At 43.3% G+C, this 17,182-nt stretch overlaps 1 protein-coding gene across 3 annotated transcripts in view; it reads left to right on the top strand.

Moving 5' to 3' along the window:
• GRHL1 (grainyhead like transcription factor 1) overlaps positions 1-17,182 on the top strand; it is a 57,842-nt gene that overhangs the window by 36,204 nt on the left and 4,456 nt on the right. For 2 of the 3 annotated variants that reach the window (XM_083431659.1, XM_083431658.1), the window contains exons 9-15: positions 3,751-3,909; positions 7,635-7,722; positions 9,074-9,213; positions 9,737-9,774; positions 10,502-10,590; positions 12,285-12,370; positions 16,872-16,936. In XM_083431659.1, coding sequence (XP_083287785.1) covers positions 3,751-3,909; positions 7,635-7,722; positions 9,074-9,213; positions 9,737-9,774; positions 10,502-10,590; positions 12,285-12,370; positions 16,872-16,936 — 665 coding nt within the window. The remainder of the gene's footprint in view (positions 1-3,750; positions 3,910-7,634; positions 7,723-9,073; positions 9,214-9,736; positions 9,775-10,501; positions 10,591-12,284; positions 12,371-16,871; positions 16,937-17,182) is intronic. The other variant, XM_083431660.1, reaches the window with a different exon arrangement.

The following is a 17,182-nucleotide window of genomic DNA, read 5'->3' as shown; positions in this document are numbered from 1 at the left end:
CTCAGTGTCTAGGCTGAGCGATGGGGGTGGAGATGCTCCTTCAGGTATACTGGGCTGAGGCAATTTAGGGCTTTAAAGGTCAACACCAACACTTTGAATTGTGCTCAGAAATGTACTGGGAGCCAATGTGGGTCTTTCAGGACCGGTGTTATATGGTCTTGGCAGCCACCCCCAGTCACCAGTCTAGCTGCTGCATTCTGGATTAGTTGTAGTTTCCAGGTCACCTTCAAAGGTAGCCCCATGTAGAGCGCATTGCAGTAGTCCAAGCGGGAGATAACCAAAGCATGCACCACTCTGGTGAGAGACAGTCTGCGGTCAGGTAGGGTCACAGCTGGTGTACCGGATGGAGCTGGTAGACAGCTGCCCTGGACACAGAATTGACCTGCACCTCCATGGACAGGTGTAAGTCCAAAATGGCTCCCAGAATGTGCACCTGGTTCTTCAGGGGCACAGTTACGCCATTCAGAACCAGGGAGTCCCTCACACCTGCCCTCCCCCATCCCCAAAAACAGTACTTCTGTCTTGTCAGGATTCAACCTCAATCTGTTAGCCACCATCTATCCTCCAACCACCTCCGGACACAGGACCTTCACTGCCTTCACTGGTACCGATTTAAAGGAGAGGTAGAGCTGGGTATCATCCGCATACTGGTGAACACCCAGCCCATCACTAATGACCGGCATTGGATTGTATAATCCAAACAGATATTGAAAAAGAGAGAGCTGCTTTTTTCCTCTAGGCCCCTTCCTTACCTTCTGCGCTTGTCTCCTTAGTTCATGCTTTTAGGGAGAGCCTGACTGAGCTAAAATTTGGGGAGGTTGGCGATAAGCTTGTGGATTTCATTAATGAGTCATCTGCCTCCAGTCCACCTCAGTTCAAGCACTACCTCAGGAAACAGACGCAGCAGCTAGGCTGCTTTCCCATAGCAGTTCTTCCCTGTTCTCACATCAGGAAACAGAATGTAATTGGGTTAAGAGTTCTAATTAAACACACAAAACTTCCTCATCAGAAGGATGGTGCTTTTCCAGATCATGGATGTAAGGTGTTCTGTTATGACACATGCAAGCTGGCTCAGTCCGGAGTTTCAAGTACAGAAAACAACTCCTCCCTTTGTGTTGCAAAGATGACAGCTAGTCAAATAAGTCCAGGAAGCCCCTATAAACAGGACATGGAAGCATCAGCCTATTCGTCCTCAGCATCTGGTATTCTAAGGTATACTGCCTTACAAGATGGAGGTTCTATTTTGCTATTGTAGTTAGTAACTGCTGGTAAGCCGAATTCATGAGAAAGTAGGTCTAAATCCTCTTTGAAAGGCACCTGACCCATAAATTTGACCCACATAAGAGAGATTTCCATTTGTCTCTCCTGAATCTACAGCTGATTCATTTTCTTGGATGACCCCTGAGGTCTAGTGTTTGCTGACATCTTACTGCTTAAATTAAATAAAAAAACTGTCAGCACATTGTCACTGCCAGCTGCAAAAATTTCTAAGCCATTGTTGAAGGAAATATTACCTAGCTGTACATTTGACTTCCTCTTGAGCATGAGTAAAAGCTTTGATAAGCAAAACCAGCTTTTCAAAAAACAGCTTGCATGAAAGCTAGCGAGCTCATTAGACAGTAAGGTGTCACATTCATTAAAGGTGTTACATAGATAGCAATTGCTAATTAAAATGAAACCTGCATGTAGATCAGGTCTGATTAGAGTTGTCAAAGATAACTGGTTAGAAATCCATTTGGGGTGGGAACTACCTCTGGAAGCAAGGGAGAAACTTCTGGCTCTCTCTCTGTGTTGTTCCCATCCATTGGTCTAGAAAATTACCTCAGATAATGTACTTAGGCCACAGGCAGGCACATTTGCCTCCTGGAAGCCCTGACGTCAAATCTATCTGGTGCTTTTGTAGGGTGCAAGTCATAAGTGAGTTCTTTCCACTCTAACACAGAGATGAGGTCAACTGAGGATGTGCCTCAAAACTTAGCTTTTGGACATATGACACAGGGCTTTTTTGTCCAGCAGGAGGCACCATTGTCATTCTAAGAGAACAAGGGGGAAGTTCATGGTGAGCGCTGACACCTCTTTTTCTAGAAAAACAGTACTGCAATGTAATTTCTCACTGGAGGCCTGCTCCTTTTGGGGTTCCCTAGCATTTTTTGTGGGTTACTACTTAGTAGACCCATTGAAATGGATGGAATTAAGTCTACTGTTTTCAGTGGCTCGCTTTGAGCATGATTATCATCGCCCATCGTTAGGAAGAGAACGCCTTTTAGAATTGCAGCAGCTAGTTATTTCCACTAGGGGTCAGTCATTCGCCGCTGATCAGTTTTTCGCCTTGCTTTGAAGAAAACCAGCCTTTAGGTAAGAGGTGCAGCAAATCAAATTATTTTACCGCTTATTATTGGAGTAGTGTCACTTCTCTGACTCTGGTCTTGGTTGGGCAAGAGCATTCCAAGCGAGGAAGCAGTTGTGATGCTGAGCTATTAAGTTTATGTCATATCAACCCACAGTTAATGTGTGAAAGTTGTGGGTCTCAAATGGTGGTTCTAAACCCCTCGAGGGTACAGAGTGAAATAACACTTGGCAACCAGCAGAACAGGTATTTCAGGTTGCCTTTTCTTCTCTCCAACAAATATATATAAATATGCCTTTTTTTAAAGGAAAGACATACCGAAATTCTGCAGAACGTTTCTTCTGAGCAAAAGATCTGATTGGGGTTTCTTTTTTTGTACACGGGTTCCTTGCTCTGCTGTAGTTGTGTGTAACAGCTAATGGTTCCAGACAGAGATAGGGATGTCTATCCGCGTTAAGGAACTAATCCTGGCAATGGGTTCACATTTGCCACTGTTGAAGTTAAGATGTGCTGACCACATCTGGAACTCAGGAGCAAAATCAAGGGCATAGCGTTGAATCATGTGGCTTCCATCATATATAAAAACCTAAAAGGTAAAGGGGACCCCTGACCGACTCTGGGGTTGCGGCGCTCATCTCGCTTTATTGGCTGAGGGAGCCGGCGTACAGCTTCTGGGTCATGTGGCCAGCATGATTAAGCCACTTCTGGTGAACCAGATCAGCGCATGGAAATGCCATTTACCTTCCCGCTGGAGTGGTACCTATTTAGCTACTTGCACTTTGACGTGCTTTTGAACTGCTAGCTTGGCAGGAGCAGGGGCCGAGCGACAGGAGCTCACCCCGTCGCGGGGATTCAACCGCCGACCTTCTGATCAGCAAGTCCTAGGCTCTGTGGTTTAACCCACAGTGCCACCCACGCCCCTCATATAAAAACATAGTAAAACATTAAACATTAAAAAACTTCCCTAAACAGGGCTGCCTTCAGTTGTCTTCTAAAGGTTGTCTAGTTACTTATCTCCTTTGCTTGAGGGTCCCATAGCTCCATACACTCTGATGAAAATCACCCTAAGCAAAAGTAGGACATTCCAGGATCAAATCAGACACACAGACGGCTTCTGTAAATCCAGGACTGTCCCTGGAAAATAGGGACACTTGGAGGGCCTGCAATTCTGGATGCACGTAACTGGTAGTGATGTCCATAGATTTTGCATCCCAATAGACATGCATTGGATTATTCTGTTAGACCTTGTTGGACTTCACACTAGCGGGCCATCTGCACGATACATCCTGTGGTTTGTGGCTGAATACAGTACTGATGAATTTTCTTGCTGCAGCAGAAAAAAGACGATAAAAGTTCCTTGGGGCTGCTTTTGATGAGAATGGGTTTTCCTGGTTTGTTTGCAGGTCTTCATTGCCGTAAACTGCCTCAGCACAGACTTCTCATCTCAGAAAGGTGTCAAAGGGCTTCCTCTGAATCTTCAGATTGACACCTACAGCTACAACAACAGGAGCAACAAGCCAGTCCACAGAGCTTACTGCCAGATTAAAGTCTTCTGTGACAAGGTAAAGCTGATGGAGTCTGTAAAATGATAGCTTTATTTAGGAATGTTTTGCCTCTTTAGTTTAGTCCGTCAGTCTCATTTCTTACAAGGCAAGCAGAAAAATAAACAATTCAAATTGTTTATTTTTTTCCTGCTTGTCTTGTAATAAATGAGATTGACTGGCTGAACTAAACTACAATTCAAAACAACAACAGCAACACTCTTCACCACTTGCAAATTAAGATGACCTGTTACTTTTTGAGACTCATTCAGTGTTGTGCTATTTGCATATTTGGTGAGGCCACAATCACTTGGAAAGGATGTCAAGTGAGAAGTTTCAAGTGTGTGTACACACACACATACACACATTGATGCTATGAACTTTCCATTTCAAACAGAAAAATACGAGCACATGCTAGATTTTCTTATTTATAACTCTGAGGTGTTTAATGAAATTGCTAACCAACCAAAATGAAGAACTCTTCCAGCTATCTCACAAATTCCACTAACCAAAGCTAATTATTGTTGTATTGTCATCACTGATCATTTGCTTGCTTTTTAAAAAAAAAAAAACACACACTAGCATCACGTAGCTCATGAACATTGATGTCAACTACCTGATGACTATCAGTTTCTCAGGAAATGAATTCTCAGCCCTGCTAAACTTTTTGAAATAAATGGAATCCAAAACACACCTAATTCTTGACCATGAGAGATAAAATTGTAGACATTATTGGCTTTTAATAAATAACCAACAATAAAAGCAAGTTATTTTAGGAACATTTTTCCTACTTTTAAATATTAATATTTTTTGGAATGAACTTCAACTATAAAGAAATAAAGTGATGCAGAGAAAAAAAGTGGGGGGACGTGTGAGAAAAAACAAAGATGTGTATAAGAAAAAAACATACTTAAAAAAAAGTATTTTAGGAGCAAAGCAGCGTGGTTCATCTAGTTTGCCAACTCAGGCCTACTTGATTTCCCTCTTTTGGCATTTCTACATCATCTGGGTTAAGCAGTCATTTTGTCCTGCAGATTCTGTCCCCATTAACTAAAAAAATGTAGTGCTAAATCCAAGTAGCAAAACATTGAAGAACAAGGTCCATCTGCTTTTTTTAATCTACTTAAAAAAAAAAAAATCAAGGCTGCTCGCTGTTGAGGAAAAAACAACGAAGCTGAGTCCAAATGGGCCTGTTCTCATCTATAGTTCAATCTTCATCTTTATTGATTAGCTTACAAGATGCAAGTTTACAAGACAGAAACTTCCATGTTCTCAGTTTGGGTTTCTGTGGCTTTACTGCTGCACCTTTCTTTTACCACCTGTAGCCAGTAGTTTAACCTAAAACTTTGCCCCACTAGTTGTCTCAGCAGCTAGGCACTTGGAAGGAATTGTAATACAGTGATGCCCCGCAAGACGAATGCCTCGCAAGACGGAAAACCCGCTAGACGAAAGGGTTTTCCGTTTTTCGATGCGCTTCGCAGGACGAATTTCCCTATGGGCTTGCTTCGCAAGACGAAAATGTCTTGCTAGTCTTGAGATTTCTTTTTTGCTCCCCACCACCTTTTTCTAAGCCGCTAAACTGCTAATAGCCTTTTAGCAGCTAATCCGCTAATCCCTTAAACCTTTAATAGCCGCTAAACCGCTAATAGCGCTAATCCGCTAAGCCACTAATAGGGTTGCTTCGCAAGACGAAAAAACCGCTAGACGAAGAGACTCGCGGAACGAATTAATTTCGTCTTGCGAGGCACCACTGTAATTGCTTGGTCTCTCTCTCTCTCTTTCTCTTTCTCTCTCTCTCTCTCTCTCTCTCTGTATACATTCAACTCATCTGGAGAAGGAGAGGCAAGCTTTCTCAAAATTACACAAGATCAGTTTACATGCATTTGTTTTGCTCTATGTATTTGTAGGGGGAAGCTACACCCTATGCAGAGTAAGGCTGGGCAATATCCGGTTTATCACCAGCTAAACATTGCGATATACCAATATATCACAATGTCTGAAATAAGGATCGAGCTCTGTAGAGCCATTGGCTGGCTGGCTTCATGGTTTCCCCCTCATTGTGATTTTTGCATAGCACACACACACTGACACACACATACACCCACACACCCACACCATGATTTGCGATATATTGCCAGGTCAGAAATTATGAAACCAATATCTCGATGTGGACTTCAAACCGGTTTTGGACGATATATCAATATATCACCCAGCCCTAGTGCAGAGAGAGTATATCCACTATATAGTAGCGCAGAGCTTTCCAAACTGCGTGTCGGCTGCAGTGTGTAGGTGTGTGTTGTGCGAACGCTCCCCTCACTCCTCCCAGGTTTGGAAAGGGGTTAGTTTAACCTCCAGTTTGCTAGGAAAACTGAATTACTGTGTTGCAAAATCATGCATGTCTAAAAAGTGTGTCACCAACATGAAAAGTTTGGAAAGCTCTGTAGTAGCGGAGCACAGCCTCGATAAAATTTATTATAAAGGATGACAAATGTAGAATTAGCAATCACAACAAGTCTAACAAAACAAGACCTTAACAAAATCGGCACCTGCTCAGTAATAACAGTATTAGGTCCCTCAAGAAGGTCTCTAAAGATTGACCTGGAAACAGTCTCAGGAGAGGATAGATTATATGCTTTCTAACCCCCTGGTTAGAACTGCAGTAAAACAACACATGGTTGACCGTATCCACCTTGGTATTGTTATGGGATCATTTGTCTTTAAAAGGAACTCAAGCAAACATGACATCCAAAAGCTTTGAAAGTAACATTTTAAAACAATAAAATAAGTCTGCTCCACTTTAGGTATTGATCAATAAAAAAATTGATAGGGCACATAGCAAATTAAAAGTGATATTTCACACCAAACCTGAATACACCCTTTCCTTGTTTTCTAAATGAGACAAATCAATTTATTCTGTTTGTAGCATCCTTTCACCCATGTATAAAACTAACACCTGTGTATAAAACTAACTACTTCAAGCTGTTGTTTTGATCCTCATTGCTTATGGCAAGGGACATAAACAATGCTTACAACTACAGTAGTACCTTGGGTTAAGAACTTAATTTGTTCCGGAGGTCCGTTCCTAACCTAAAACTGTTCTTAACCTGAAGCACTACTTTAGCTAATCGGGCCTCCTGCCGCCGCACCGCCGGAGCACAATTTCTGTTCTCATCCTGAAGCAAAGTTCTTAACCCGAGGTACTGTTTCTGGGTTAGCGGAGTCTGTAACCTGAAACGTCTGTAACCTAAAGCGTCTGTAACCTGAGGTACCACTGTATTTTCTGTCTTGAATCTGCCCGCCCCCCTGCACGCGCAAGGCAGGTGCAATAATTGATCATTCATACTTGGTTGCAATCTACATTTCTAATATATTGTCCATAATACTTCAAGCCTTGCTTTGACATAAGAAAAATTCTGTTTATTGATTATAAAACAGAGAGACCAGTTATACTGGCTGAGAGATGCAGCAACAATTTTCTTGCCTACCACCCTTTAAAACAGTTGTGAAGATTAAATGTAATAACTAACACCATAACACTCCATCTTCAAAGAGTTAGACTTACTATGTCTTTGATGATTTGAACTGTGTATGGGTTTGGTTTCAAGTTCAATGACTTTTGGAAGAGGAAGAAGTTCCAAGCGTGACTGATTTCCACAATGCCTGATTTGGGAGGGACCAGGGATGCTGACCTCAATGGCGAGGAAGCCAAGCCTCTGTAAATAACCTTTCTTCTTTCTATCTGACAGGGGGCAGAGAGGAAGATCAGAGATGAGGAACGAAAACAAAGCAAAAGAAAAGGCAAGTGTACTGACCCCAGCTCCCAGCTGAATGCCTGTAAGTAGAAAATATTAAAGTGCCATTTAATTTAGTGGAAAATTTCAACTAAATCTGATTTGAAATGCAAGCAATGGTATAAAGGAAATATTAAAGTGTCATTTCATTTAGTGGAAAATTTCAACTAAATCTAAATTTGAAATGCAAGCAATGGTATAAAGTACAGGAGGTGTGCTGATGTGGGGCAGACAATAACGGTGTTGGTGGAATTGAACCTTTATTTAGCCCTTGCTAAGATAGGTGTGTTCAGCTTGAGGAGAGGCAGTCGAGCAAGAAAATGCAACTTTAATGCAATTACACCAAGACATGAATGTAGGGCCACCTCACAAACTATATTATTAACAGGATTTTCTGAGGCAGAAGTAGAGATAAATGCATTTAAATACATTCGTTTTTGAAAATGGTGTCTTGGTAGAATATCTGAATGTTCCTTGGGGCATCCAAAACTTGATGTTATAAATTTGGGGGTGTTAAACTAGGTGCTAGACCACACAGACCCTGCCGGTACTTAACTGACAGAATCCATGGCGTAGAAGGCAGGGATGAACACAAAAGGGACCACCTCATCCAGTCGTGACCGACTCTGGGGTTGCGGCACTCATCTTGTTTTATTGGCCAAGGGAGCCGGCGTACAGCTTCCAGATCATGTGGCCACCAGACTAAGCTTCTGGTGAACCAGAGCAGCGCACGGAAACACCGTTTACCTTCCCGTTGGAGCAGTACCTATTTATCTACTTGCACTCTGACGTGCTTTCGAATTGCTAGGTTGGCAGGAGCAGGGACCCATCAACGGGAGCTCACCCCGTTGCGGGGATTCGAACCGCCCACCTTCTGATCGGCAAGCCCAAGGCTCAGTGGTTTAACCCACAGCGCCACCCGCGTCCCAACATGTATATCTCTGGTGGCAGTGCTTTATTCAGCTAAGCAGAATCAACACTCAAATTTGGACAAGCCCTAATAAATGGAGTCCAGGGCAGGGCTGCATAGATAGAGATGGGAGTTCCATGGGGCAAGTTAAGGACGAAAAAGGAGTCTTGCTGGATCAGACCAAAGCCCATGTTCTCACCATGACCAATCAGATGTCTGTGGGGAGCCTGCAAGCAAGACAGGAGTGTAACAGGGTTCTCCCCACTTGTGGCCCTTTGTCTTTGAGCTCATAATATAACAGGCCTGCCAATTTTTGCAGCAGAATGGTAGTATAGGAAAGAGTCTCAAATCCACTCCGAGGATCTCCATTCTACTTTGTTCCACTTGGCAAGGAGTCGTAAAACAGGCTCTTCTTCAGAAAGCAGACACTAAGGGAGGTTGTGTGTGAGAGAGAAATGTATTATTTCCTTCTTCTTTCCAACAGTTTCTGACGTCAAAGTGCCACTGCTCCCGTCCCACAAGCGTACAGATATCACTATCTTCAAGCCGTTCATGGACCTTGATACTCAGCCAGTTCTCTTCATACCTGATGTTCACTATTCCAATCTTCAGCGGGGAGCTCATGTACGATTCCCCTTTTGCTTTATATCTGGGAGGGAGGGTGATAGCAAAGAAGTAAGAAAGGTTATATATCTCAAAGCATAAAAAGTGTTTGTGGCAGGAGGAGACAAAGGGGGGGAAACGAAAGAGGGTTGAGTAGCAGGTATATGAGGCTTAACAGGAGAGCAAGAGTAGCTGAATTTTTTTGAAAAAGCCAGGGTGGTAGGCATCCAGGAAGCACTTTGAAAGGACTGGGTTTAGGGGGTTTGGAAGATAGAAAGAAGGCGAGAAAAGGAGCAGTGGGCAGGAGCCTCTCCAAAGTTAGGAGAACAGCGAGATGGGAGATCTATAGGTTGGTGATGAATAAAGGAAGAAAGCAAACCAGTAGCGTAGCAGACAATGGCTAGTTCTGAATGGTTTCCAAAGCACTTTTCTACCAGTTGTCAAGGTTGTTGGGTACATGCAACACAACTGTACTGATCGGTTATTAAGTTTTCTCCAGAACATGTAAAAATAACTGGACTCCCCCCTCCCGTACCCTTTCTAGGTCTTTCCTGTTGCATCTGAAGAACTGGAGGGTGAAGGGTAAGATTTGTTACCACTTCCATACTCCAGAGCTGCTAAATATTTTTGAATGAGGAATGCCCTGTTTTGTTCTAGTTAGGGATGGGGAACTCAGGGCCCTCCAGGTGTTACTGAGGTCAACCCCATCACCCCTGGTCATTGGCCAATGTCTGCTGGGATGGATGGGAATTAACATCTAAAGCAGGGGTGGGAAAACGTTTTGCCTCCAAGGGCCAAATCCTTATCAGGATCTGCCTCGTGGGCCAAATGTGACCAGTGAGTAGGTCCACCATTTGACAAGATCACTGGATTGGCAGGGTAGCGGGGACACCCACCTGTCAAAATTCCTTGCCCTAAGTCTCTCTACACTTCCACTTTAAGCCTCTGACAGCGGGGACTTAAAGTGGGAGGGGAAAACCTTGCAAAAGCATTTAAGAGAGCCCCCCACATTCCCTTTCGATTGCAGGAGATGTCTTAAATCCTTTGCAAAACTTGCACGGGAGCTGCTCCAAAGAGCACTTTTGCAGAGGACTTTTAATACCTGTTTTGCAGATGAGCAGGGATTAAAATTCTGCTTTCTTGTTTCCTGCTGGGAGCAGGACTGCGCAGACGTTGCATGATTAAACACTGTCCTTTTGCCCATTGGCTGATGTCACCTGTGAAGCTAGCTGATAGGTGTGGTTTGGGGAAAGTGGTCTTGCAAGCTTTTGGATTGAGTGATCTGATGGCCTGGCTGGTTTTCTTGTAGCTCTGCCATGAAGAGGGGGCCTTATATCAATGAAGATGATTTTGCTGCCACCCCGGTTAAGCTGTCTCGAATAGAAGAACCAAAGAGAGGTAAATAATGCCACTAACCAGGAGGAAAAGAAAGCGCTGTTTGGGTTGTACTTCATAATAGTCCAGTATGGGTTCTAAAAGGCAGTATGGATTCTAAAAGGCAGGCTTGTGTTAGCTAATTTTGCCAGCGCATGAGCCAGGTCCCCTTGATGTATTGCAGGACTGGGGAATTGAATCTGGCCTGTGGGCTGGATCCAAAAGTCCTCCACCCACACCTGGCCACTTTGACTTGGGGGGATCAAATACACAGTACAAAATATACCACATGAAGCAGCTCTAAACCCAGAGAAACATTCACTCAAATGAAAACTTTCCCCCCTCCGTTGTCATCTTCCACAACATGAATGAATGGCTTGCTTTTTACATTATAGCAAGTAACAAAATAGGTCACCGGCTTGCATGGAGAACTTAAGGAAGCTGTGCATATTACAGCTGTAATCCACTTCAGCCTTCCATTTTAGCTCTTCAATTCATGGAAGTTATTCAGTCTGGCAGTTCTGCCCTAAATTCACCCCTATGGACCGGTATCTTAGTATAATATAAACTGAAACTGTAGGTGTGGTACTGTTATCGCCTATAGCAAATAGAACTTTGATAGCATGCATTCACAGGGGTGAATTAAGGGCAGCCAATATACTGTGCTCAGTTTCCCTCCTTTGTATGATCTTGAGCCTCAGCACAGCTTTCCTCGATAGTGACACATCCCAAGTGCTTGAGGCTTCCTGTTGCAATGTGAAATGGTCTCTGATATCTTGATTTGAAGGCGCAAGGTCTTCATAGATGGGACAAAAATACCTAGCAAACAGAATTTCCTTATTGATTGATCAGTCTCTCATGCCACCAGAACATCCAGCTTGCTGAATAACAGAGTTCCTCACCCAGTCTAGGTACACTTGACCCTGGCTCAAGTCATTGTGCTACTCCTAGAATGTAGCGGTGAGGGAGGTTAACTGCTTGTATTCACATCTGTACCTATAAGCAAACTTTATCGTAATTGCTTGAAAGCTACTGCTTCGACGAAGGTCCCATATGCACTATATATTTAAAGCGGTATTATATCACTTTAAGGTTTACCCAAGAAATTCTGGGAACCACAGATATGTTAAGGGTTCTGAGAGTTGTTCGGAGACAGAGCTACAGTTTCCTGAGTGATTTGACAATCCCTCTTTCCAAAGAACTCTTGACTGCGACTGATTTCTCATTAATCACTTCATTTTGGGAGACCTGTTGTTAGTACACTGAGTTGATGGGCCCAGTTTAATTTTGTTCACGTGGTTTAGAATATATGTGAACATTCTATGACATCACAGTAGTCCAGTCAACGTCCAGCCAAATGTCACCATATTTTGATTTTTGAAATTCTAAGAGTAGAAGAACCACCTCATTCTCAAGGTGGGGGATGGGTTGCTCTCAAAGAAAGCATTTATTATGACAAGTCCCTGGAGTGTCCATTATGAGGAGTTAAGTGCAGAATTTCCTCCAGTCCTGTTTCCTCCTAGGCAGGCCCACACACTATCAAGCTTCTACCTGGTTTGCAGAGAGTGGGTTTAAAGTACTGCTTCTGACTGCTCTGGCCTGAAATAGTTATGCGCCGCATTAGAGCATCTCAACTTATTGTTTGACTAATAAATGCCTAATGTTTGTTTTCAATCTGATTTTTTTCTAAATCCTCATTGACTTTGTCATTGTTCCAGTGTTGCTGTATGTTCGAAAGGAATCGGAAGAAGTCTTTGATGCACTTATGCTCAAGAGTCCGTCTCTGAAGGGTCTAATGGAAGCTGTAAGTTGCAAGCTTCTCTAGCACCAAATTTTAGTAAAAGCAGGAGAAACAAGATGCCCAGCTTTCTGTACTTCAGGGATATAACCTTGCTAATTGGTGTGGTTGTCCTATTGGTTTCAACAATAGAAATGCCTAGTGAATTGTTCTCCCTAAGCCTAAAACTGCAGCTGTGCTTCAATCACTGCAAGGACCCCGTTGGACCTGTGCAAATATTTTCTTTGATGGAAGAGGGGGCGGCATTAAAACCAATTTCACTACCAGAATGACACTTTGGATGAAATAGAAAGAACACAGCGTAACATTAACATTAGATTTTCCACTGGCACGTTTTATGAACCGAGAAGGCAAGAGCTTTGGTTACTTGTGTGTCCTCTTTGCATGCATCTCATGTACTTTGCTAACAGGAAGGGGAAGTTGAGAACAGAAAGGACAGCCACCAATCTCATAGTCCAGAGGGGTAGAGCTAGGCAAAGGGCCAGTAAAGCTATTGCCCAGGAGGACTATGGGAGCTCCAGGAACCAGTCTAGCTCTCAGAAAACCCATAGATTTGCCCCGTTTGTGCCATCAAATCCTTACTTAATCCTTGCACAAAACATATTTGGTCCTTCCATGGTTTAAAGCTGGCTCTCATATCCTGGCTTGTTTTGAAGCCATTCATCATAGTTCCAGGTTTGCATGCAACATGAGACCATTGGTGAACTCTGACTTCCTGGTTTGTTTCCCCACTTGTCTAAATGGCTGCATGTGGGTGCATGACGCTGATGCATATCCTCACTTATTAAATCAGGATTAGATCATGCAGACAAGCCACTTAGTCCATCCCATTGTCCTCTGGAGAACAGCATGTGCCTTAGTTTTCTGTTGACACAGAAAATGATCCTTGTTTTGTGGCTGACCTCTTTAACTGCAAGTTCCTACAATCTGACTTTTTTCCCCTATGCCAAAATTAGCATGTAATCTCTTGTAATGAGGCAGACAGTAGTGTTGATCTCATGTGAATGACCTTACTTGCTCAGGTCTTGCCAGTGTGCCAGGTTCCTTAAAAATGCTTTGTCTGTCTCCCTCTCTTTCTCTCCCCACCCCCATGCTGCATAATGGATGAAGATATTCTTTGTGTATGCTTCTTCACACTCATAGGTATATAAAAAAATATATCAAGCCTAAAATATATTTTGAGAATGTGGGATGAAAACAGCCACATCTGAAGTCTTATTAGGGACATTTTCACAGGGCAATCGTATTTTTGTTGCAGGTAGAGGTGCTGAGCAGAAAACCACTCAAATCTGTGCTTTCCATGTGTGGAACATGCATAATAATAATAATAATAATAATAATAATAATAATAATAGTTGTTGTTGTTGTTGTATGCCACCCATCTGACTGGGCTGCCCCAGCCACTCTGGGCATCTCCCAACAAAATATAAAAAATACAATAGTTTTGTCGGCGAGTCCTCAGTTCTGTGGTAAGAATTTGGCTTCTACACCAAATTTGTTACCAACACGGAACCAAGAAAATTACAGGAAGCGTCAGCAGATCCAGTTAGGGACTCTGTTTATTTACTTTTGCAATCGGACAGTCTTGCCAACCCGAACCAGTTAGAAAAGACTGCCCGGACACAAATCAGAATGAAGCTTATACACAGTAGTTCAAACACAGCAAACAAAGAGTCATAAATCATCAACCATTCTTCTGCATCAAGAAAGTTTACAGGTAAAAGGATATAAAGATACATGACTCCACACTGGTTTCAACTTCCTCTGGGTCTTTCAAAACCTGTGGTCTCAGCTTTTAACAGATTGGGCAGTTGTCTAGGCAACCAGACCTTCAGTAAGGGTTGCTGACATTCCTTTCCCATATCTCTCCCTGGAACTTCTCAAGGAGATGCCAGTGCCAACTCACAGCAGACGCAGAAAAACATCCTGCCATCTGTGCCACTTTCAGGGTCAGATAGGAGTGGTGGAACACAACATAGGAGGGGGAGGCATGAGTCACAAAATGCAGGCACACAGGAATGCATTCTAGCCCAAGGTTGAATGCAATTAATATTGAAACATTTCGCAAAATCAACACCCTGGGTCTCTAATTTTTATATCGGTTCCACTGCAGCTCATTTCACTCCTGGTCAATTTCCCAAAAGGAATCCAGTTCCAAAACAATTGCTAGGGTGTTGCTAGGTGGCTTCAAAGCTTCAAAGCAGCAGATTCCATGACATAAATTTGCACAAAACCTGCAGATGCTAATTTGCAAACGTAGATCTCCGAGTAAAATTACATTGGTGGGAGGCTGTGTGTGTGTGTTTCTCATTGACACTGCATTTTGTGGGATGCAGTGTGTCCGACAAGGAATTCTGAGGCCCGTCTCACACACACAAATGGGTCTTGGTCTCCCTGGGCCCACCCCGTAACAACATCTCTGCTATCCAGTAACCCTGATCACCCCCATTACTATATCCCCTGAATTCAGGTTTGCAAGTACGTTTTCCTCAGAGTAGATCCATTGACATGTATGAGCTAGATTATATTTAACTGGAATACCTCCACAATTGCCAACATGGTGTCTTCTGGATGTCTGCTGGATTGCAACTCACATCTGCCTAGTCAATGGTCAGGGATGATGGGATTTGTAGTCCAAGACAGACTTCATGCTTAGAAGAATCTGCTTTGTTTCCTAATCTAAACACCTTGGCCTGGAACCAGATGCAAAACAGTGGCTCACCAGAGGAGACGCACACTTAGAATGAAAGAACACAGCATCCCTGAATTAATGCTCAGCCTGGTTTTCCTTTATTTTTCCTTTTTTAAAAGAAGAAGAAGATGGGAATCAGAAACTCTTGCAGACCCACCCAGATGCAAACCCTCTGCCCATCCCGTAACTTAGGCTGTTTGCCTTTGCTTGTCTGCCTTATGTATTCATCCAGCTAGGATTATGGAGTTGAACCAAGCCTTTGGGAAGGCTCAGAAGCTTTTGCCCTTGGGTTTCAGATTCCAGCCCCTGATCTGAGATTCCTTCACAGCAGCTTGAAATGTCTTGCATACAAGAGGTGCTCCAAACCTTGTGCCTTGTGTAATCTTGGCTGAGAAAGTGTGGGGGGTGGGGAGTGATCGACATAACTCGATGGCTGCAACATAAGCTCCCCTCAATTGGAAACCAAAACACAAGTATGGAGAAACTATGCTGCTGCTACAAAATGCCCTGCCATCTAATGAACATTGGCATTTGGTGCTGAGATTAGAACAAACCCAAAAATATCCTCTAACCAGGGCTGTTGATAGCTACTAGCCACAATGGCTATGCTCTGCCTACAGAGTTTGGTGGCAGCAATGCTTCTGGAAACCACAGGAGAGAAGAGTGGTCTTGTGCTTGAGTCTTGCTTGCTGGTTTCCCACAAGCACAGAATGCTGGACTAGGTGGGCCATTCACCTGATCCAGCAGACTCTTCTTTTGTGAACTGCTGTGTAGTGCCTTTCATGGCCTTGGGCCGCCATCTTGTATATTGGGGGGGGGGGAGGAATCCTTTCTCCATTTCCCAGGGTCTTCAGGTATGTTCTCCTGTCACCATTGAACACCCAGCTGGGTGAGACTGTAGATCTTCCGCAAGCCGCTCAGTCTGCTTTGTGACTCTGACTTTCTGAGGGGGTCTGTGGACAGGATGGCTAGAGCATACTACTCGCGTTTTATGGCATTCCCAGCGTCTTTCTTGCTTGCTTGATTTTTGGTTTGCTTAGAACACAGCATGTCATTAAAATACAGAGCTCACTGTATTGATGGTCACCAACTTGGAAATAGGTTTAGGCAAAGAGTCCACTTCTGGCTTCCTATAGGCATCTAGCTGGCCTCTGTGAGAACAGGCTGTTGGTCTGGATGGAAGGTGTACATATGTTTTTACAACTATTTCAGATGTTTGTGGAGAGCCAGGTGGAGTCTCTGACATATACTGTTCTCTCACGAGCCTGCACACCCTCAGTTCTCACAGTAGGAATCTCTTGCTTAAAAACCACTATGAACTCTTGTGCTCTTTTGTGAAGCTTACCATCTTGAATAGAAGGTTTGGATACTATGAAAGCAAAAGGTGTTCATTATTGCCAATAGTTTAAATATTTGACCAATTTTTGGTTTCTGTAGGGCAGGAATGCTCAACCTGTGGATCTCCAGATTATTGTTGGACTGCACATCCCATAATCTCTGACCACTGAATGTATAGCAAGCGAGCCAACCATAGTTGACCAAGCTATTATAAGTTCATTCTATGGCAGAGGATGCTCTGCCATAGAATGAACTTATAAATCTGACAGGATAGAGGATAGACTGTGAGAGAAGACAAGCTTCTCTGCATCTTGGTTTCACTGCTGGGTGTTTGGAAGTTTAAACCATGGTTTCAGACCTGAACTACGGTTAGCACATAGCGTGAATATTAGCGCAAACTCCAGATGCAATTTGTGAGGACTCTTTCACGTCTTATTACTTCATTTTTGCGATTGTTTTCCTTTTTGCTTTGTTTAGATATCTGACAAATACGATGTCCCTTTGGATAAAATTGGGAAAGTCTTCAAGAAATGTAAAAAAGGGTGAGTATGTTGAAAATAGTATCCCTGCAGCTTTGCAGGCAAGATATGGCGTCTTACATGTTGTTTTTCACACTCTCTGTACACAGATCTGCCTTCTCCCCACACTGAACCTGTTTTGAACAGGAGCAATACTGTTTCCCCAAGATATTGAGCTCTGAGAGTACAGCTGCCACACAGAATTAGAATGCAAAAGTGAGCTAATCCAAGTGAACTCACTCAGCTGCTGGAGAGAGAGAGAACAACCCT

This window comes from Podarcis tiliguerta, assembly GCF_965153285.1.
Source record: "Podarcis tiliguerta genome assembly, chromosome: 3".
NCBI lineage: Eukaryota > Metazoa > Chordata > Lepidosauria > Squamata > Lacertidae > Podarcis > Podarcis tiliguerta.
The sequence above is the reverse complement of the archived record's forward strand: the minus strand, read 5'-3'. Positions and strand labels throughout refer to the sequence as shown.